Raw genomic sequence first — 23,507 nt, forward strand, 5'->3', positions numbered from 1 at the left:
AAGGGTGGTAGTGTGGGAATCCGTGGCAGAGGTGGTCATTGGGGGGGGTGCCAACAAACATTGTTGCACAGGGCGTCGGCAGCGCTAAGGCCAGCCCTCGTCCTCCCCTATTGGCAAATGGCCCAGTGATGTAAGCAGGAGGGCCTAGTCTGAAAGCCGTTCACTACATACGGAAGAGAGGCATATCCTTCCTAGATGGTCCATTTATGGGACCAATCCAATGGAATTTTTATAACCATGGAGCATGTGAACCAGGTGGGCCAGGGGCAGAGAGAGAGCGAGCGACTGTAATTGATCGACCCTTCCCATACCTCTTCTAACATCTAATAAAGGCTTGTCTGGGCATACTGCTGGGTTTATTGTAGGCTAAAGTATCACAGTTAGTTGTATTTAGTTGTTATGTCGCATACAGTTCACTGGTTGATATACATAACCTGTGCCTGTTTCAATACCTTCTCCAGTTGCCTGAACCATGCAGAAGTTTATTTCGTTGCGCAATCTGAGAGTATTCAAACGATGCAAATGAAAAAGGTGTTATTACGGCACTTCAGAAAAACTGAAAACCATTAAACAGATTTCAAAAGAACTTTGAGAGAGAAAGAACTTAGGGGGTCATTCTGACCTCCGCGGGCGGCAGAAGCCGCCCGCCTGGCGGGAACCGCCAGAAGACCGTACCGCGGTCGAAAGACCGCAGCGGTCATTCTGAGTTTCCCGCTGGGCTGGCGGGCGACCGTCAGAAGGCCACCCGCCAGCCCAGCGGGAAACCCCCTTCCATGAGGATGCCGGCTCCGAATGGAGCCGGCGGAGTGGAAGGGGTGCGACGGGTGCAGTTGCACCTGTCGCGATTTTCAGTGTCTGCTTGGCAGACACTGAAAATCTTGGTGGGGCCCTGTTAGGGGGCCCCTGCAGTGCCCATGCCATTGGCATGGGCACTGCAGGGGCCCCCAGGGGCCCCACGACACCCGTTACCGCCAGCCAGGTTCTGGCGGTCAAAACCGCCAGAGCCAGGCTGGCGGTAAGGGGGTCGGAATCCCCATGGCGGCGCTGTCTGCAGCGCCGCCATGGAGGTTTCCCTTGGGCAGCGGGAAACCGGTGGGACACCGCCGGTTTCCCGTTTCTGACCGCGGCTGTACCGCCGCGGTCAGAATGCCCATGGGAGCACCGCCAGCGTGTTGGCGGTGCTCCCGCGGTCGTTGGCCCTGGCGGTCCATGACCGCCAGGGTCAGAATGACCCCCTTAGTAACGTGTCCGCCTAGGATTGCTGAACATCTTTGGGAACTGCCTGTCTGCTGTCTGTGATGGTTGAACGTCTCTGAGAGATGTCTGAGGTAGGTGAACATCTTTAATAGTGAGACAATGGGGTGTCATTGGGTAACAAAGTTTTGCTCAAGGTAACCCTGTGTTCAGCTTATAGCCTCTGCGTCTGCCTCCTGAGATGAAATCCATTGACAGAGGCAGCTGGGAGCTGCGTAGTGGCGCGAGGAGTGTCACAAATGAGGCAATCTTTTTTACTACACCTACAAGCGCTGTGAAGCAGTCTCAGTCACACGTGACGCTATAGAAAAGGAGCATAAGTAGAGAAAGGAACTGCACAAATAACCACACAAAGATATAAATGAATAAAAACACAGACAGGTCAATAAGTGTGTTTCATGATGTTCAAAGCTATTGTTCTTTGAGCGCCTCTATGTGGCACATTGTAGAATTGTGGTGCTGCACTGCCCTCTTGAGGTCATATGATATATTGACGGTGTTCCATATTTACTTGGTACACATACAGTCAGTCACACATCTGTTTATGCACATCACTTGCTCCATCTCTTTTAATCACCCAGATAGACCAGCACTTCGGAGACACGGAGCTATAAGCAAAATTTGAATAAATAAATAAAGCTGGAGTCAGCCATGGCGTGCCAGTTACTGTAATATTGCACACATTAGCTCTACATCGGCAGCAGCTCACATACAAGTGATCAGTAATGCACAGTGGGGGCTCCGGATGAGATCCAGCGTAGGCCACGTCTATTCATCTATTCATCTATTCATCCTTCAGGGCCGCAAGGCTGCAGAGTGACCGAATCTGCGTGGAGGCTTCATGTTAAGGCCGCGGTCGGGCCCTGGGCAGGCGGCTCTGGGGGCGCTTTCTCGCCAGGACCTGGAACACATCAGTTATATAGTCGGTCAGCGCCAGACGGCCGCACGCACAGATCTGCCAGCGCACCTCAGCCATGCCCTGCAGCAGCGCTTATCAGGCCAGCAAAGACGCGCACTAAGGCCCATATTTATACTTTTTGACGCTAAACTGCGCTAACGCAGTTTAGCGTCAAAAAGTTTTGCGCCGGCTAACGCCATTCTGAAGCGCCATGCGGGCGCCGTATTTATTGAATGGCGTTAGCCGGCGCAAGCAGACCGGCGCTGCCTGGTGTGCGCGAGAAAAACCACGTACACCAGGCAGCGCCGGCGTAGGGGGAAAATGGCGCATGGGCGTCTTAAAATGGGGCAAGTCAGGTTACGTCGAAAAAATCGTCGTAACCCGACTTGCGCCATTTATTTTCGACGCCCATCCCCCATCAACATGACTCCTATCATTGTAAAGATAGGAGTCATGCCCCCTTGCCCAATGGCCATGCCCAGGGGACTTCTGTCCCCTGGGCATGGTCATTGGGCATAGTGGCATGTAGGGGGGCACAAATCAGGCCCCCCTATGCCAAAAAAAATTATTAAAAAAAAAAAAAAAAATACTTACCTGAATGTCCCTGGGGTGGGTCCCTCCAGCCTTGGGTGTCCTCCTGGGGTGGGCAAGGGTGGCAGGGGGGGTCCCTGGGGGCAGGGGAGGGCACTCTGGGCTCATTTTGAGCCCACTTGTCCCTTAACGCCATGCCTGACCCAGGCGTTAAAAAGCGGCGCAAATGCGCCGTTTTTAGCCACGCCCACTCCCGGGCGTCTCTTTTGCCCGGGAGTATAAATACCACGTAAAGGCCTGGGAGTCATTTTTTAGACGGGAACGCCTCCCTTGCATATCATTAACGCAAGGAAGGGGTTCACGCTAAAAAATGACGCACATTCCGGGAACTTTGGCGCTATTCGCCTCTAACGCCATAGTATAAATATGGCGTTAGTTGGCGTTAGTTTAGCGTCGAATTTGCGTCGAAAAAAACGACGCAAATTCGGCGCAAACGGAGTATAAATACGGCCCTAAACTCCCAGGTCTCCCACTGCCCCCGGCCTCTCAGGTTTATCGGGTCCGCGCGTCAGTAGTCATCCTGCCTAGATTTTATTTTTGCATTCTGTGGTTTGTGATCCTGTTGCGCTCATCAAAGATTCGGGACTACAAGTTCCAGAAGGCCAAGCGAAAACTTGCTAATGAACCTGGGAAACCTGAGAGATCAAGCTTCTGCTGTGACAAATACACCCAGACGAATCTCTCCAAATGTAGCCCAGTTTTGAAATGCAGTCGCCTGCCATTACATCAAAGGGACTACACTGCGCATGCTCGGTCGATGCACCTCACCCATGGCCAGAAGGTCCTCCTGCTATTCCATTAGGCATAACCACACAGTACACCCCTACTGAAACTCAGTACTGATCTGCGGACCCCCTTCAATTTCAGCAAACCCACTCCATTCCACACACCTTTTCAGTTCATCTCAATCCCAATGCGTTTTGCCCCTTGCTATTTCAGTACTGGGACACACAGCTCTGCCAACACACCTCAATCCTTCCCCGCAGCACCCTCTGCTTTTTCATTACTGAATGTCACACACAGCTCCTTCAATTCACTCCAGGTCTGACCCGCAGCACTAATACCCGAGACTGACTAGCAGATCTACTATCCCTGGACAGATAGCCACATACTGTCAGTCCCATGCATTAGTTCTTCCCTCACTACTGTTTTAGCGCTTAGACCAAGACACAGCTCAACAGTGCGCTCCAGTTTACTCCCTGGGGCCCTGGCCCCGCCCACCACCTTCGTGCGCCCATTTCTTCCCTTTCTTCATGTTACCTCTCTCGGCGCTCTGTTTTGTGTCCTTCGTTCCTTCTGTGTCAGGCTGCCTCTCCTCTGGGCCTGTGCTCTTTGAGCTTTCTTGTTCGGTAGCTTCTAGGCGCTTGGCCTCAGTCAGCAGGAGGCGGCCTGTGTATTGTTCTAGTCTGCAGAGCACTGCATACTCATCATCTGAAAGGGGATTCAAACAATGTTACTCCTTCATTTATTCATAGTGGATCCAGCATATCAAAGCCTTTCCCCCTCCACAAGGCGCTGCTAGTCACAGTTGTCATTGAGACTCGCAAGGCGCTTCTTACGAGCGCTGACAAATCGCCAGGCAGCGTGACAGCACAGCAGTGTTTCACTTTTCCTGCGTCACACAGTGATATGTATCAGTGCTCTCTCTGGTTCCTGGCTGTTACTCTCTGTTACCAGTAACAAGATGGAAGCTGTGAAAGACATCGGCTGCTGTGCAAATGATGGCTGAGCATGGGGGGATTGGTTAGCAGGCTCATGGGTGGCTGCACTCTGCCACCATGGCTCCTTCAGAGCCGGCTGTATGTTTGGTATGACCACCCCTGTCTTCTCAGGAGTAGGGGCCGCACTACAGGGAAAGGCAAGTGAATGCAGAGCTGGTCTTCTGTCCCTTGCAGGCCTTTGTCTCTGCATTCTCAGCTGTTGGTAAGTGTTCACAGAAGGAATCTTGCTTCTTTAATAGCAATGAGGCAGGCTGCCTGTGAATCATTGTGAAAGACAATTTTGGCAGTGCTTTATACATCCGGTGCAGTGTAAAGATTGGCTTTGTCACATCACAAACACTAAGGGGCAGAGTTAAGAGTCCCTAGTGCCACATTAGCATCATCATTTTTTTACGCTGTGGCCCAACGAGGCCAAAATCGCCGCTCCACTTTTACAAAGTGGTGCAATGCATGCAGTGCGTTACTTTGTAACCCTTTGCGCTACATTATGCCTGCACCAGGCATAATGTATGCAAAGGACGCGTTCCCCTGTTAGGGGGACCGAAAAAATGGCGCAAAGAAATCTCAGAGATTTCTTTGCATCATTTTTTCGGTACTTTTAACACCTGCTCAGAGCAGACTTTAAAAGGAGGCTCCCATTGGTTTCAGGGGGCCTCTGGGTGCTTTGTAGGATTAGCGTCAGAATTTTTGACGCTAATCGTGCAAAAGCGCCGAACTAGCATAAAAAATTCTGACGCTAGTTCCCTAACTACCGCCATGGTTCACTGTCTATTAAATATGGCACACACATGGTGGCATTAGGGGGCACTAATGGGCGCAAGAAAAAAGGCGCTGCACTAGGTGCAGTGCCACTTTTCATAAATCTGCCCCTAAACTTGTGTAGGCCCAGCCAGTGAGTCACTGGGCTCTGCTCTATATACAGCTCCATGCAGCTGAGACTGCTTCAGGCACTTTCTGCCCAAACATAGCCCTACTGAAGACCCCATCACAGGGCAGACACCAGCAACATTAGGATCTGTGTCTACACACCACATATAATTACATCTCTGTGAACCATGTGCGCTCACTTCCAACAATAGCAGCAGCCCTGACTGCACATCACTAGTGACTGCACCTACATTTACACCTCTGTGATCCATGTGTACTCACTTCCAACGACAGCGACAGCCATGACTGCACATCACCAGTGACTGCCCCTGCATTTACGCCTCTGCGATCCTTCTGCACTCACCTCCAACAACAGCTGCAGCAGTGACTACACCTATATTTACACCTCTGTGTTCCATGTGCATTCACCTCCAATGACAGCAGCAGTCGTGACTGCACACCACTAGTGACTGCACCTACATTTATACCTCTGCGATCCATGTGCACTCATCTCCAAAGACAGCATCAGCCATGACTGCACATTACTAGTGACTGCACCTACATTATACCGCTGCGATCCATGTGCACTCACCTCCAACGACAGCGAAAGGTGCAACTACACATCACTAGTGACTGCGCTTACATTCACACTTCTGGGATCCTTGTGCACTCACTTCCAAAGATAGCAGCAGCCATGACTGCACACCACTAGTGATTGCACCTACATTTACACCTTTGCAATCCATGTGCTCTCACCTCCAACGACAGCAGCAGCAGTGACTACACATCACTAGTGACTGCATGTACATTTACACCTCTGCAATCCATGTGCACTCACCTCCAATGACAGCAGCAGCCGTGAGTGCACATCACTTGTGAGTGCACCTACATTTACACCTCTGCAATCCATGTGCACTCACCTACAACGACTGCAGCAGCCGTGACTGCACACCAGTAGTAACTGCACCTATATTTAGACCTCTGTGATCCATGTGCACTCATCTACAACAACAGCGGCAGCTGTGACTGCACACCACTAGTGACTGCACATACATTTACAATTCTGCAATCCAGGTGTACTCACCTCCAAGGACAGCAGCAGCTATGACTGCACACCACTAGTGACTGCACCTACATTTATACCTCTGCCATCCATGTGCACTCACCTCCAATGACAGCAGCATCCGTGAGTGCACACCACCAGTGACTGCACCTACATTTATACCTCTGCCATCCATGTGCACTCACCTCCAATGACAGCAGCAGCCGTGAGTGCACATCACTAGTGACTGCACATACATTTACACCTCTGCAATCCATGTGCACTCACCTACAACGACAGCGGCAGCCGTGACTGCACACCACTGGTGACTGCACCTACATTTATACGTCTGTGATCCATGTGCATTCACCTCCTACAGCGGCAGCCGTGACTGCACACCACTAGTGACTGCACCTACATTTACACCTCTGTCATCCATGTGCATTCACCTCCAATGACAGCGGCAGCTGTGACTGCACACCACTAGTGACTGCACCTACATTTACACCTCTGTCATCCATGTGCATTCACCTCCAATGACAGCGGCAGCCGTGACTGCACACCACTAGTGACTGCACCTACATTTACACCTCTGCAATCCATGTGCACTCACCTACAATGACAGCGGCAGCTGTGTCTGCACACCACTAGTGACTGCACCTACATTTATACTGCTGCGATCCATGTGCACTCACCTACAACGAAAGTGGCAGCCGTGACTGCACACCACTAGTGACTGCCCCTACATTATACCGCTGCTATCCATGTGCACTCACCTCCAATGACAGCAACAGCCGTGTATGCACACCCCTAGTGACTGCACCTACATTTATACGTCTGTGATCCATGTGCATTCACCTCCTACTGCGGCAGCCGTGACTGCACACCACTAGTGACTGCACCTACATTTACACCTCTGTCATCCATGTGCATTCACCTCCAATGACAGCGGCAGCTGTGTCTGCACACCACTAGTGACTGCCCCTACATTATACCGCTGCTATCCATGTGCACTCACCTCCAATGACAGCAACAGCCATGTATGCACACCCCTAGTGACTGCACCTACATTCATACGTCTGTGATCCATGTGCATTCACCTCCTACAGCGGCAGCCGTGACTGCACACCACTAGTGGCTGCACCTACATTTACACCTCTCTGATCCATGTGTGCTAACCTACAACAATAGCAGCAGCTGTGACTACTCACAAGAGCACAGATGAGCACCTAAGGATGAGATCCACCCATTGTAACTTTGGCTGCTTGTTAGGAGGCTGAGATTTACAGTGTACACATGTTGGCCTTCTCAAAGAGGTGTGTTTGCAAAGATTCATACAATGATATGCTCTTCTAGCAGCTCCAACCAAACACCAACCTCCCACCAGTCTAAAAATGCCAACCCTAAACACCCACAGTGCCTTGGCCTTCCATTCATGCTCCCGCCACCACCATGGACCCAACACTGTGGGCCGAAATTAAGAAAAGTGGCGCTGCATCCAATGCAGTGCCACTTTTCTTGCATCCCTCAGAGCCCCCCTACCTAACGCCACCATGTGTGTGCCGTATTTAGCATACAGCAAACCATGGCCGTAGTTAGGGAACAAGCATCAAAATGTTTGACGCTTGTTTGGCGCTTTGCAGGATTAGTGCCAAAAATGTTGACGCTAATCCTGCAAAGCACATTGAGGCCCGATGAAAACAATTGTGTGCCTCCTTTTAATGCCTGCTGTGTGCAGGTGTTAAAAATGCCACTAAAAATGGTGCAATTAAAACGTTTAGATTTCATTGCCCAATTTTTTCAGCCCCCCAAATGGGGGAATGCCCCCTTGCATACATTATGCCAGGTGCAGGCATTATGTGGCGCAAGAGGTTACAAAGTGGTGCAATGCATGCATTGCGCCACTTTGTAAATATGGTGCAGCCTTTTTGCCACATTAGCGTAATAAAAATGACTCTAATGTGGCGATATATGGCGCTAGGCCCTCTTAAATGTGGGCCTGTATTTCTTAAAATCCAAAACAACACCCTCAAATGGGGGTGAACGTGACACTTGCCTCCCAGTAGTTCTCGATCAGCTTGCTCCAACCCGTTGTGGCCGCTTAAGGTATCAGAGTGGTAGCTTGCTACCTTCATTGGGGGCGCCTCTTGCTGGTGAGGTGCTGATACATCTAAGTTTTGGGCACTTCTATGTAACACTGGCTGAAGAAATTTGGAATCCCCTGGCACCCCATGTACCACATTTACTAGGAGACCTACTTCCAAGCTATGTTTAAGCTCACTAGCAGACATAACCTCCTCTACCAAGGCTGTGTAAATGATATCCAGCTCTGCTTTTACAACACCACCAGACAGGACTGACCCCAAGACCTTGGACACTGTTTGCCCTTCATCATCAGGCCCTTTGAATTAGCAGTCAAACTTATTTACTGCTCTACAACACAGAGTTCTGAGTCTGCACAAACATCTGCACCAACTCAAAGTTTTTCTTTTTGCAACATTTTTCATCTGGTGTTGTCTAAATTGGAGACCGCCCATGGGTTATCTCTAAGGTGTCATAATCAGTGTGCCCCTAATACCATCCCTCCCCAAAATGTTTCCGCAAGTAAGTAAACTCCATAGCGAACTATCGACTGCTGCTTGGTGGCATCTTTGATGGAGATCAGAGCACTGCCTTTCTGCAAGAAACTAGCAGCCACATGTAAAATCTAGATTGGTCTTTGAACGCCAGTGCTACCTTTTTTCAAACCTGTGCGAGAGTGTGGGCTCCAGGTGATTGCATTTTCTCTTGCATGTGTGTATCTACACAACATGTTGAGTTACTGTGTTTCTGTTGGACTTGCTCTTCAGGGTGACAGAAACCATTAGTATAAAATTGGAAGTGACCTTTCATATTGGAGCACTAAGTTGGCCCTTCATACAGTACCTTGTCTTGAACCGGAATGCTTAGTACCAGTGCACTGAGGTTACTCTTCTTGCAACAGACAATAAGAACAGTATCAAACACATTGCACTAGAAACCCCAAAATAATCTTTTTGCATTTAGCATCCAAGTCCTTAGTTGTATTTTCTGATTTCCGACATCCTCTACCTGGTGACGACATACACCTCTTTTATTACAGTGAGGTTCAGACTGCTTCTGAAAGTTTGGGTCTTCCGTTGAACATAGCTGGCCAAGAGCTTTCCAAGCACATCTTCCTAAAAACAGAAATACCCTTCCTCAAAACAAACAAATCCCCGACCCTTGCTTCTTCGTCTGCTTATTGTAGGTGGCCTTCACACAAAGCCACAAAGTTGAAAGGTTTAGGGTCACTCTTTCTACAGCTTTTGACCTGCAGATTGGCCAGTGTTTAGTGCAACACATCACACAGTCAGTAGTCATCTGGACTACCATCAACTCCCCCTCAACCAGATGTAAGTATCCCAGTCATCTAGACTGCTGATGTCAACCCAGTGTTTGGACAAATCCTTGGGAACTAATCACAGCCATGCTCAGAGCACTCTGCTACCTGTCACCCCCAGTCACCTACAAGAGTCCTTGGGCCTTGACCTTAGGAAACCCCCCAACAGGTGCTAGCAATAATATTAAAGATTACCTGGATAAGAATGGTATAGGGCTGAATCCCCTTCTTTCATTGGAGGTGATCAGGAAACCGGGCACTAGCTGGGCCTGAACTCTGAACTCTCTTCTTGCCACCCGGAGTTGATTGAAATGGTATGGCCTCGCAAGGCATGATGGGAGCACCAGTGTTTTGCACTGCACAAAACATGGCTGAACCATCTGTTGAAGTGCCTAAAAAAATGTAGGGGGACTGTGATACCAAGTGCAACGGGGGCAGAGTTAGAGACGGGGCTACAAAAAACAAAATATTCTGTAGCTATTTTGTTGGTCTTTCACCAACAGGTAATTGCCAAAAAATGTAACACATCTAAATGAAAATTAAATGTAACCTAAAATAATCTGTGGAAAATGCGCTGCTCTGGTTGGAAAGCTCAGTTAGTTATTGCAAACCCCTGCAGATGTCTGGAGAGAATCCACTGTGTCAACAGATTCCCCACAAAGGTTCACAGTATTCCGCAGTGCACCTACTTGGTGCACTGGGGAATAGGAATGTAGCATGCTATATGGTCGGGCCTGTAGCAGAAAGTTCTCTGAATATGTAAGCCATTATCCTAAAACTGTATTACACGCAGCATAAGGTATATTGCAGTAAAATGTGCACAAAAGGTTCAGTTTAAGAAAAAATGTGTGCTTTCAAAATCTATATTTTTAATACGCAATTAGGCTTTACCTAGTGCAAAACGTTTTTTCAGTGTCCATTATAAGACCACGTGCCGGCTCCCTTAAAGAATAAATCTTTGCTAGAATAAGGGCCTGATTTATGAAAAGTTTGCGCTGCCTTAGCATCATTTTTTTTACTTAAAAGCAGTGCAAATTTACAAAATATAATAGGCCCATATGTATACTTTTTGGCGCTGAACTGCGCTAATGCAGTTCAGCGTCAAAAAGTTTACTGCCGGCTAGCGCCATACCAAGACGCCGGGCGTCGTATTTATGATATGCTGCTAGCTGGCGGTAAGGCCTGGCTAGCTACATAGAAAAGGACGCTAGCCGGGTGGGGGAGGGGTAGGGGGAACAGGGGGTTTAGCGTCAGAGGATGGCAAAAAAAAATGCCTCTGCCCAGACTAGCGTCATTTTTTTACGTTAAAACCCCATAGACATTACTCCTGTCTCAGTTAAGACAGGAGTCATGCCCCCCAGCCCAATGGCCATGCCCAGGGGACACAGTGCCATGTAGGGGGGCCCAAGTTAGGCCTCCCCATGGCACTTTAAAACTACTTACCTGGGATGGGGTCCCCCCATCCTTAATTGTCTTCCTGGTGTGGGTGGGGGTGTCCCAGGGGCCAGGGAAGGGCACCTATGGGCTCTTTCCATGGTCTCTGACCATGGAAATAGGCCCACAGGTCCCCTAACGCCTGACCTGACCAATGCATTATAATGGCACTAAGCAAGCTTAGTGCAATTATTTAAGGCCCCCACCCCGTGCATGATTTTAGCACGGGGATAAATATGGCACAAGGGCCATACCGTCATTTTCTGGACAGGAACGCCTACCTTGCATCTCATTGATGCAAGGTAGTTTTTCACGTCCAGAAAATTACGTTAACTTCATAACTTTGTCTAGCCCCAAAGTATAAATATTGAGTTGTTTGCACTGAATTAACGTTAAAAAAATGACGCTAATTTAGCGCAACAGAGTGTAAATATGGGTCAATTGTATTTTGTACGTTTTTACGTCAAAAAATTATGCAAAGGCTGCGCAAACTTTTCATAAGTCAGGCCCTAAATCTTGAAATGACTATCACTTAAAGCCTAAAATGGCTCCATATCAGCCTTCGGAGTTGCAGAAGCTGGCATCCTAGACAGAAGGCCATCCTGGGCCGAAAGCAGAGGCAAATAGCAGCCGAGTACTCTCTCCCAGTCCCAGGGACTGAGGGTTGAGGAGAGGAGTGGATCACACCACCTAGAATGCTCTCGTTTTCACACTCCTCCTTCCCGCTGTGTCAGCCATGTTAGACAGTGGCACCGAGTGCCAGCAGCAGGTGAACATCTGTCAGGCCCCGGATGATGGCATCAACTCGCGCCCTGTCAAGGGTTCTGAGACCTCGCGTGCCACCTCGTCCGGGGCGTTGACAAGGTGCTTGACAGGGCGCGAACGGACGGGAAACTTGCCAGCACCTTCAAAGCGCCGGCTGGGAGCGGGGCAATCCAGGTGTGCTTCTACCGGCCACACGAGGGCGCTGCCGGCTTCCTTAAGCACTGCTTGGGGTTTTGTGTCCAAGACTCACGAGAGAAAGAGGAACAGAGATTTTACCAGCCAGTAGTGACCGGGAGTTCCCCGCCCCTTATTCATACAGGGCTACACGCCCTACCGCAGACGCGGCCTATTTATAAAAGCAGAACAATAATAAATTAACCATCGATATAGCACATTTATTGTTAAATAGCGCATTACAATTACAGTTTCATTGGCTCTACAAATTGTAAATAACAGGTTACACCGTATGTAATGCTACTCATCTTACACAACCTCAGAAGGATGACAGGCTGAGTTGGCCTTGTCGTTAATGGAATAATAATCTACATTTTGTGGATGCCAGAGCCCAGCGTTTAATTCGCTGGCCCAAATGTAGTAATTCAGGTGTAGACACACAAAAAGAAGTTGGACACAGTATCAGGAGACACAAGTATCACTATTCACTTTCTGTCACAACTCTCCCCGCCCGCTGTCCGAAGCCGCTTTATTACCTTACCTTAGGACGTACGGGCCACTACCATGATGTTTAAGCCCTTGGGGGAGTATGCGGGCCTCCCCCTACCCCCGATCTAACAATGGCGCCGGCCATGAGAGATAACACTACATTCCTCCTTTACCATAGTTTTGAACAACAATAAAAAGGATACAGTTCGAGAAACACCAACAATGCTTTGACTGGCCACTCAGCAGGAGCAACTCCGGACCATCAGGTCAGTCAAACTGGAACACAACTGCCAAACTTCCATCACCGATGGGTCACCATCACTCAGTCAACAAGTCATCATAACGTTTGGCAGGAATGGGATTAGAACGCAAATGATATCTTCCCTGACCACTCCTATATGAGAGCATCTCAGACGACCTGTCGTCTTCTCCTGATCCCGAGGACACTAGACTGAGCTGTCCAATGGAGGGTGAGAGGTTACTGACGGAGACTCCTGGTTGGAGATTCTTGGCTGTGCCCTCCTTTGAGGATCCGAAGCACTCTGTGGTTGGGGTCTTCCAAGCCTTGCAGTAACACCCAACTCCTGGGTACTTGTCAAATCATCAGATGACCGCAGCGTCACATGTTTGAACTGGGATATATATGTTTCTAGTTACAGTCTCATTTCCTCTCTTGGCAGTCACCATGGTGCCCTTGATGGCAATGACTATCCGTGGTTCTGTTTCAAAAGGCATCTAAAACTTTCCTCCTGGGTGACGGTCTTTGATCAACACTGTGTCGCCAACTCGCAGGGTGCTCTGCCCTCCCCTCCGTCGGCGGGAGGCAATCTCTTTGTTACTGGCTCTTTTAAGTTCTGAGCAGTTCAGGAGTATAGGCTGAGCAGACCAAAGTGGATGCTGTGTGACAGAGTCCGTCATGGCTCTGCAGAAGCACCGCTGGCTGGGGACAATACCAGTGGAGGAATGAGATGTGAGACGGCATTCCAGCAGGAAATTGTAGATCACTGTTTCAATGTTGCGAGCTTCTGCCACTACAATCTGGATTACTTTTGTGATGGTACGCACAAATCACTCCACCTCCCCATTGGCTTGGGGCTAGCGAGGTGTAATGCAACAGTGTTTGGTATTCTGTGAACAGAGATATTCTGCTGATTTATGGCTATTAAAATGAGGCCCCTTATGTGTGCGGATCTCCCCAGACAGACCGTGCATAGCCATTATTTCTCCACTTTTGGGATGAAATTAGCAGTAGATGTGATCCCGACAATCTCCACCGCCGGGTAACGGGAGAAGTCATCAATCACTATAAACATGTGGGAGCCATCAGAGAGGCTCACAAAGTTGGTGCTAACACGCAAGAGAGCGGTGGGGATTTCTTCATGAAGACGGGCGCCGGAGGGTCAGGCTGTCCACTAGCTTGGTAGGTTGGGCCGCCTTTGATGATGTGATCTACCTGCTGGTCAAAGCTGAAAAGCCATGCCTTGCTTCATTCAGTACGGTGTGTCACTGCTGAAGGGGACACAAGTCACCTGATAAGACAGCCTGTACGGTCATTTGTAGGCAAGTGTCATGTTTGGTTGCTTCTACCACCTCTGCTAGGGACATGGGACTCATCCAGTACCAGTCACACGTATTCTTCGGTGTCCTATGCATCTTGGGCTTCTGATGGTGTGATGGGGCAAGGGTGCTGATACAGAAAATCTCCTGGATTGAAGGCCCCAGGTTGGTACTCAACAGTGAAATTAAATTTTTGTAATTGCAGGATCCATTTTTCATTAGGTGGCGAGGGTTTGGATGATGATCCTTTGAACAGTGGCTTGTGGCCTGCAATGACAGTGCACAGTGGGCGATACAGGAAGATATAGAAATGCCGGCATCCCCAGTGGATAGCGATGGATTCCCATTCTATCTATGTTAGACCTGACATGCTAAGGTAGTATTTCCCCAAACGTTTTTGCTTTTTCTAATAGGCTTTGCTGATTCTGTTTGAGTGTGCGCCCTTCCTACCTCTGCTAGGAAGTAGTGCTGCCAGCATGTTCACGCTTGTATATTGGTGTTTTCATTGGTATACTTAGCCTGACACAACTTGCCAGTATGTGCACACTTGCCCATTAGGTTTTTTATATATGTACTGAGCCTATCACTGCAGACCTGTATAGACACTTCAGACCCTGGTGGTGTTCTCAGAGCTTGTGTCCAGCCTTCCCTACAGGTTTGTGCGTGCACCAGGGCACATGTGCCCATGGAGTGAGGAATGCCCATGTGTGTTTTCACTACCAATGAGAGCTGCTCTGCTCATAGGTTAATATGGGGGGAAGTTTATAAAGAATCCTATCTGCAATAGTGGATTGCAGTGGAGCAGCCTCATCAAGTTTACTATCATTAGATTTCTAAAGACAAACCCTTTCCAATGATAAAGGTAGTTTTGTCAGTAATACCTTGGAAATGCCACTTCTAGAAAGTGGGCATTTCCATTTTCTAAAATCCTTTTTGTGTGCCTTTTCAATTCAAGCATCATTCCACTGGGGCCTGGGGGAAACCACATCAGTGCATTCCCCAGTGACATCTATAAAACGTAGGGGAAAAAAATGACAGACCTCTGCCATCTGAGGGCCTGGCTGGATATTGGAGGGAGAGGTTTTGACACTTGGCCTCTCAGAGCCAGATCATGGCACCACTAAAGATAATGATGTACATTCCAGTGCCTGATGGTAGACAGCACTGAAATTTAGGTGGGACATCTGTGGTTCAAAGGGGACCCCTTTGAACCACCCCCAACTTCAAAGGACCATTTCTGTATAACTAGGGGAGGCACACTTCAGCAATTCAAAGGTACACTTGCAGGATGGAGACCCCCATGCTGCATGGCGCACACTGCCAGAGGAATCTGTTGTGCATAGGAGTTTTTACTGTCCTGGGAAAGAATCGCACACCATTCCTGAATCGTGGCTGGCCTGGGCCCACTGTCTGCTGCAGAGTGACACTCTGAAGTGTGCTCTCCAAGGGCCTGTTGGATTGCCCCCTATTCTGCAAGGAGGTCTCAGGGACAGCAAAGACCTCCTGCGAGTGACCTTCGCTGTCTGCAGTGTCATCTGAAGAGTGGTGCCCTCCTATTCTAAGCAGAGGTATGAGTGGTGATCTAAGTGTTGGGCCTAGAGACTAGATTGGCATGACATGCGCCTGGCTCACTGCCCCATTACGTAGTCTCTTGCGCGTGCACTTAAACTGACCTTACCTGCGTTTTGATATCCGAAAGAAAAGGGTAGTTCTGATCTGCTAGGCCGTGCCTGAGCAAAACACATAGCTGTCAATGTACCAGGCAGGAGCTCCAGCCGGTGGGATTTCAGGTGCATGCACAGCACGCCACTTGGGGTAAAGTCGGCTGGAAGATACCCAGTCATTTTATAAACCTCCAAATTTTTGGGTACCTGAAATTATTAACTTTTCTAATACTAAGTATGCCCAAAGAGAACATTCAACCTGTTCTCATTTAAAAAAAATATATACTGTCAAACTGACTGCAAACAAACATGACTGCTGCTGTCACACTCTGTAGAAACCCCTCACTGCTCGGGGAGGCCAAACATTGTAAGGATAAGCAACTTCAGGCTGCCATCTGTTAAATTTGTCCCTTGCTTTTATTAACCCTTTAATGTAGATGGATAGAAAGAAACAGGGTCTTTTTGGCTGAGCAGGGGCTGCAGCTCTGAAGAGAACTAAGGCCCATATTTATACTTTTTGACGCAAAACTGCGCCAACGCAGTTTTGCGTTAAAAAAATTAGCGCCGGCTAACGCCATTCTGAAGCACCATGCGGGTGCCGTATTTATTGAATGACGTTAGCCGGCGTTAGCCGCCGGCGCCGTCTGGTGTGCGTTAAAAAAAACGACGTACACCAGGCAGCGCCGGCGTAGGGGGATATGGGGCTTGGGCGTCAAGAAATGGGGCAAGTCAGGTTGAGGCAATTTTTTCGCCTCAACCCGATTTGCGCCATTTTTTTTCACTCCCAACCCCCATAGAAATGACTCCTGTCTTAGCAAAGACAGGAGTCATGCCCTCTTGCCCAATGGCCATGCCCAGGGGACTTCTGTCTCCTGGGCATGGTCATTGGGCATAGTGGCATGTAGGGGGGCACAAATCAGGCCCCCCTATGCCACAAAAAAAAAAAAAACTACTTACCTGAACTTACCTTAATGTCCCTGGGATGGGTCCCTCCAGCCTTGGGTGTCCTCCTGGGGTGGGCAAGGGTGACAGGGGGTGTCCCTGGGGGCATGGGAGGGCACCCCTGGGCTCATTCAGAGCCCACAGGTCCCTTAACGCCTGCCTTTTGCAGGCGCTAAAAAACGTCGCAAAAGCGGCCGTACATCATTTTTTTTGACCCGCCCACTCCCGGGTGTGATTTTTACCCGGGAGTATAAATCCGACGCACATGCCTCGGAGTCGATTTTTTAGACGGGAACGCCTACCTTGCATATAATTAACGCAAAGTAGGTGTCCACGCTAAAAAATGACGCTAACTCCATGGAATTTGGCGCTAGACGCGTCTAACGCCAAAGTATAAATATGGAGTTAGTTTTGCGTCGAAATTGCGTCAAAAAAAACGACGCAATTCCGGCGCAAACGGAGTATAAATATGCCCCTAAATATATTGCTCAAGTGAACCATGGTGCACATTTTGTTTTAAAAAGGAAATGTCCCAAATGTTCAGCCAATCAAATATGTTTCCTTTCATTCGCTTCCCACGTCAGACTATCCTGTCCCTCAGTTCTGGTAAGGTGTCACTCACGTATTATATATATATATATATATATATATATATATATATATAAATTCTTTATTGATTTTTTGTGCTGATAGTACAGGCGTATAACAGCACATTACTAGTAAACAATACAGAACAATAACACACCCCTCCCTCTCCCAAGGCACAGCACATTTATGGCTTAATTTTACAGACAATCCATTTGTGCTGAGAAGCAGCGTCCTAGAACAAGCCCTTCACCTAAGGCGCCGCCTCCGGCTTCAGACTCACCAGGTGTCTCCTGCAATGTGTCGGAGCAGTCTGCCCCCTCTGACGCGTCATCGTCCTCCGGCTCGGGGTCTTCATTCAGAGGCTCGGGTTCCTCCTCAAGGCACTCGGGGTCCTCGTCCGGGGGCTCCTCGTCCTCATCAAGGGTTTCGGGGTCCTCCTCAGCCGTCTCGCTGTTGCCCCCTCGTGAGCTGATGGAATCCAGGTGGGACTGGACTATCCGCTGGACAGCTTCAAACAAAGCGTCAGTGAATGAGGAGACGGCCACATAACCACGATCCCCTTAGGCACCCCGACTCCCTCTCCGCCCCCACATCTTGTGTCAGGGATTACCCCTTCATCCCGAGCTGTATCCGGTGCTTCCCGCCTGTTTAAATGCATTCTGTTTCTCAACATGAGCAGGCAGGGCCACTGGAATTATGAGGCAGCAGGGGTCTAAATTATACATTATGGTTGACTGAATTAAGTGGTAAACAAGGCAAATTACGTGGCAAAATGTGACACACTTTGTGGCAGCATTACTCAGCTCTTTTTTCATTTCTACACACGTTAAACACAGTCCAGGCACATTACCCCACGAGTATCATATGAATGCCTAACTAAAGCAATCAGCAACTGAAAGGGGACTAGTTAACCTTCGCAGAGCGCCCGTCACTGCACAGCAATACGCGTTGCAGCGCTTTTAGTAACTTTGGATCCGTTTGAGCTAGAAACATTTTTTTTTGTTAAAATTTATAAACTTTGCTGTCCATGATGGTTTACGTGGCCAGTGCTGCAAATCTCTATGTAGAAAATGCAACAGCCTCAAAATCACATAATTCCAGTGGCCACGGCCATGAGGAACATCCCTTCCTCCATCCCCTCTGGACGCAGGCAGCCCAATCATACTAAACGTGCCTGTTCTTAAGCAGTCACTGTCAAGGATGTGAAGCCCAGTCTGCCGATGGGGGTTTGACGTCCCCTTAAAATGCAAAGCCCCGTCTCTTTTCCCTGGGGTTAATCTACAGACTATTCCCTTGAGGATCCATCTTTGGAAGGCTCCGCTTGCCCATAACATTATGTGCCCATCCCTGTGCCATCTGCATCTAGTGATAGGAAAGCATCAGAGCAAAGCTGAAACGTGTGCCCCATCTCTGACCACTTACCCCAGGTCAGCAGAGTTGTATTGGTATAGCCCGGTCCCTGATTATCTGTAATATGCTCTCAGTTGGTGGTAATATTGGACCAGCCAGACCCCTGCCTCTGACCAGGTGGTACTCTGGACCCTCTTCACCTCTGAGGTCACTTGTGACATTGTAGCTAACCCATCCTGACTTCAGAATCAAACTCACTTCAGCGATGTGGGACCAGCACAAACCACACCATCAGATCCCAGGTGGCATGTGCCATTGGACCAGCCCCTCCTATTCATATGACTCTCTAGGCCTCATGTAATATTGGACCGGCCACATCACTGCTCTCTGAGCCTTGGCCACATGGTAATGTATTAAATCATTAATCTCTCTTCAAGTCTACGGTTCAGCTATGATAACTGGCCTGCTATAGAGTTGCCCTCTCACCCCCGGGGTCATTGAAGGTATTGGATCAGTTCAACCCCGACCCTCTGACATCAGATGCACTTTGTCTTCTTGGCCTTGATCCAAGGACGCCTAAGACATTCCACAAGTACCAACCCTGCCCTTTGATTCCACGTCAGCAGTCTGGTACTGGGGCATGGCCCTGGGTCTCTTGTATGTTACAGGACCAGTTCCACACATGACCTCTGCTCTGACCCTAGGTTTTCTCTGTAGCATTAGGCCGTGACACCAGGTCACCTGCGATAATGGAACGGACACACTGAGCCCAGCAGGTCTCTCCTGGATTACCGACTAGTTTTATGTTTATCATTCCCACCCAAAACAATCAGACAAGCAGTCTGATGCTAAAAGAAGTTTATCGAGACAGTCTGAGGAAAACAGCTAAAAATATATTTGAAAAAAGGTAATTGCGGCCAAGGGAAGATGAAAAGGAGAGCCAGGAGAGAAAGAAAGAGGGGAAGAGTTGGGAGAGAGAGAGGAAGAAACAGGATGAAGAGTGAGGGGAAAAGGGGAAGGGGAAGGGAGATAGGGACGAGTGAAGAGAAGTGATGGAGGGGACATGGATACTCATAACGGAGGGAAGTAAGGTGGAGTAGGCGATAAAGAGAGAAGGTGGCATGGGAAGGGTAGGTGGATAGAACGACGGTAGGAGGAAAGAGGAAAAAAGACGGGGGTGGAACAGAGTGAGAAAAAGAGAGGATGGAAGATTAAAAAGAATAGGTGGAGACGGAAAGGGGGCAGAGAGGAAAAAATGAAAGAGGTAGGAGAGCCCCAAATTAACAGAGGCAGTCGAGCCAAAGCCGCGCTGCGCCGAGGGTCTAGTATGGCTCTAAGACCTGTGCTTGAGCCGAGACATGAAAATATTTGGTATGTAAATCATGCAACAAACATAGGGGGTCATTCCGGTCGGCGGCAGCACCGCCAACAGGCTGCCGGTGCTCCGCAGGGCATTCTGACCGCGGCGGTATGGCCGCGGTCAGAACAGGAAAACCGGCGGTGTCCCGCCGGTTTTCCGCTGCCCTGAGGAATCCCCCATGGCGGCGCAGCTTGCTGCGCCGCCATGGGGGATTCCGACCCCCTCACCGCCATCCTGTTCCTGGCGGTTTCGACCGCCAGGAACAGGATGGCGGTGAGGGGTGTCGTGGGGCCCCTGGGGGCCCCTGCGGTGCCCATGCCAATGGCATGGGCACTGCAGGGGCACCCGTAAGAGGGCCCCACTTTGAATTTCAGTGTCTGCTTAGCAGACACTGAAATTCGCGACGGGTGCTACTGCACCCGTCGCACCCTTCCCACTCCGCCGGCTCCATTCGGAGACGGCTTCCTCGTGGGAAGGAGTTTCCCGCTGGGCTGGCGGGCGGCCTTCTGACGGTCGCCCGCCAGCCCAGCGGGAAAGCCAGAATGGCCTCCGCGGTCTTTCGACCGCGGAGCGGCCATATGGCGGTGCCCGCCGGCCTCAGAATGAGGCCCATAATGTTTGAATACGATAATGTGTCTTCAAATTATTCTTTAACACATGGATGCGTTTCACTTTAGTACATCAGACTATTTATACCTGCATTGAGAAACACTAATTAAATGTGAGAGTTTTTAAACTTGAACTGAGAAACATTTGTGATCCGGCACAATGACAATGCTCTAAGTGAACTACGTGGCAAGTTGTCATGTGTACCCCATATGTAGCCTTCATTCTTATTATAGATGGAGCAACATTATTGACTATTAAACAGAAGAGGTTTTTGAACAGTGCACACCCTGAATTCACGTATTTGGAAGACTTCTCATGAGTGATGAACAAAATGGGGTAGTAAAATAAAGTATTTGCCTTGGGTCACAAATTTTGCCACTCAGGGAAGCCTGGAATGATTCCAGATTTTCCAGTTTCACGCTGCATTTTAGCCAATACAAAGGTATCTCTTTCTCACAGCAAAAGCATTTATCAGTTTAGAGCATGGGTGACAGGCAGAATCCACCTTTGTATTGGCAGTTTTGGATAGCGTAAACCTTACCCAAAGACATTAGAGCACTTCACCATCCCAAAGGACAGTCTACCATATACGTTTATTTTTTAGGAATAGGGAAATTTGCTAGATCGCAGTATGTTTAGCCAAGGCCAGGATTCTAAGCTACTTCCCCATGCTGCACGGTTGACACCTCTAGGCACTAGGCCACGTCGCCTCTCATTTAGCATATTTTGGGCTCGAGGTTCCAAGAGGACTCCGAACTGAGCTAGAGCCAAGCATATGGCCCAAGTCTGGCGGGAGGTTTCTGTGGCTCGTCCACCTCGAGAAAACAATGGCGGCTTGGGGGATGAGGATAGGGATAGAAATTGAAGGGGACACAGGGAGATAAGGGGGAGGGCAAAGTGAAGTGCTAAGAGGAAAAGGAGAGAACACGGACAGGAGATGGAAAAAGCGCCAAAATGAGGGCGTCAGTGAGCTCAAGGGAGAGGATTGCAATGGCTTGGGGTCGTCTGGCCTTCACACAAGCACACAAACAAATGCCCAGTTCCCAAGTCACTGTGGAGAGAGAGGGACTAAAATACACCTCGGGAGATTAAGGAAAGGCAGCGCCAGACCAGCAGCTCAATATTTCCATTATAAGCTGAAAAGGCACATTATAAACACGCGGTTTGTTTCCAGGCCCAGACCCCGCCGGTCGGCGCTTCCCTGCCAGGTACACGCTCCCTGCATTCTGGGCTTCGGGCCCATCGGGGCGCCACGCCCCCGGGTTTATTACAAATATATTAACTATTTCTAGGAAGCTTCGATTCCAGGAAGGGTCTCGAGGAAGGTAGGGTGAACCCAGACTTGTCTCTGTTGACAAACTTCCTGTGAACACCCCTTTGAGGTTTTCGGCCACATCTGTTTGAACCCCAGACTAGGCACAGTCTGTGCCCTGTCCAGCTACAGTCCCGGCTGTGCCCCCTGCCAGCCTGTGACCTCCGTGCCCCTTCGTGCCTTCCTGGTGCCACTGTGCCTGGAGACAGGGACAAGTCCTCTGTGCCTCTGGCTTGTGGCCCTCTCTGCTCACCACCAGGCCCTGTATGTGATACACCCCCTGGAGACTACCCTTCCCGCTCACAGGAGTGGGGTTCAAGGACCATCACCGCAGAACTCCTTACCTTTAAGGGAGGGCGGGACGTAGCTGCAGCTGCCGGGCCTCTTGGATTTCAGAGGATGTCCATCTCCGCCTGACCTCTGGGAGACAGGATGAGAAAAGGGGACAAAGAAAGGGGACACAGAGACTGTAACAGATTCAGATGTAACAATCTAGAGCAACATTTCATGGGGCTGAGCAGAGAGACGGGTGCGGTAATCAACAGATAGAGGTTTCCAAGTGCTAGAGAGATTGCTGTGTGGGTAAAGGAGAAAGGTGCAGCAGCAGGTAACAGAGAAAGGCACAGCAATCTACAGCAACATTACAGGCGGCTGTGCAGGTAACAGAGACAGGTGCAGCAATCTAGAGCAACATTACAGGGGGCTGTGCAGGTAACAGACAGGTGCAGCAATCTAGAGCAACATTACAGGGGGCTGAGCAGAGAGACAGGTGCGGTAATCTAGAGCAACATTACAGGGGGCTGTGCAGGTAACAGAGACAGGTGCAGCAATCTAGAGCAACATTACAGGGGGCTGAGCAGAGAGACAGGTGCGGTAATCTAGAGCAACATTACAGGGGGCTGTGCAGGTAACAGAGACAGGTGCAGCAATCTAGAGCAACATTGCAGGGGGCTGTGCAGGTAACAGGGACAGGTGCCGCAATCTAGAGCAACATTTCATGGGGCTGAGCAGAGAGACAGGTGCGGCAATCTACAGATAGAGGTTTCCAAGTGTGAGAGAGAGGGCTGTGTAGGTAACAGAGACAGGTGTATCAATCTACAGCAACATTACAGGAGGCTGTGCAGGTAACAGGGACAGATGCAGCAATCTAGAGCAACATTACAGGAGGCTGTGCAGGTAACAGGGACAGATGCAGCAATCTAGAGCAACATTACAGGAGGCTGTGCAGGTAACAGGGACAGATGCAGCAATCTACAGATAGAGGTTTCCACGTGTGAGAGAGAGGGCTGTGCGGGTAAAGGAGACAGGTGCAGCAATCTAGAGCAACATTACAGGGGGCTGTGCAGGTAACAGAGACAGATGCAGCAATCTAGAGCAACATTACAGGAGGCTGTGCAGGTAACAGGGACAGATGCAGCAATCTACAGATAGAGGTTTCCACGTGTGAGAGAGAGGGCTGTGCGGGTAAAGGAGACAGGTGCAGCAATCTA

The 23,507-nt window shown here is 49.5% G+C and overlaps 1 protein-coding gene across 1 annotated transcript in view; it reads right to left on the minus strand.

The window, feature by feature from the left end:
- Positions 1-1,906: 1,906 nt before the first annotated feature.
- PPP1R1B (protein phosphatase 1 regulatory inhibitor subunit 1B) overlaps positions 1,907-23,507 on the minus strand; it is a 168,770-nt gene continuing 147,169 nt past the window's right edge. Inside the window, exons 4-7 of the mRNA XM_069237449.1 lie at positions 22,362-22,437; positions 17,667-17,894; positions 4,004-4,174; positions 1,907-2,155 (exon numbers count right to left, since the gene is read on the minus strand). Coding sequence (XP_069093550.1) covers positions 2,094-2,155; positions 4,004-4,174; positions 17,667-17,894; positions 22,362-22,437 — 537 coding nt within the window. The 3' untranslated portion in view covers positions 1,907-2,093. The remainder of the gene's footprint in view (positions 2,156-4,003; positions 4,175-17,666; positions 17,895-22,361; positions 22,438-23,507) is intronic.

This window comes from Pleurodeles waltl, chromosome 6, assembly GCF_031143425.1.
Source record: "Pleurodeles waltl isolate 20211129_DDA chromosome 6, aPleWal1.hap1.20221129, whole genome shotgun sequence".
Classification (NCBI taxonomy): Eukaryota; Metazoa; Chordata; class Amphibia; order Caudata; family Salamandridae; genus Pleurodeles; species Pleurodeles waltl.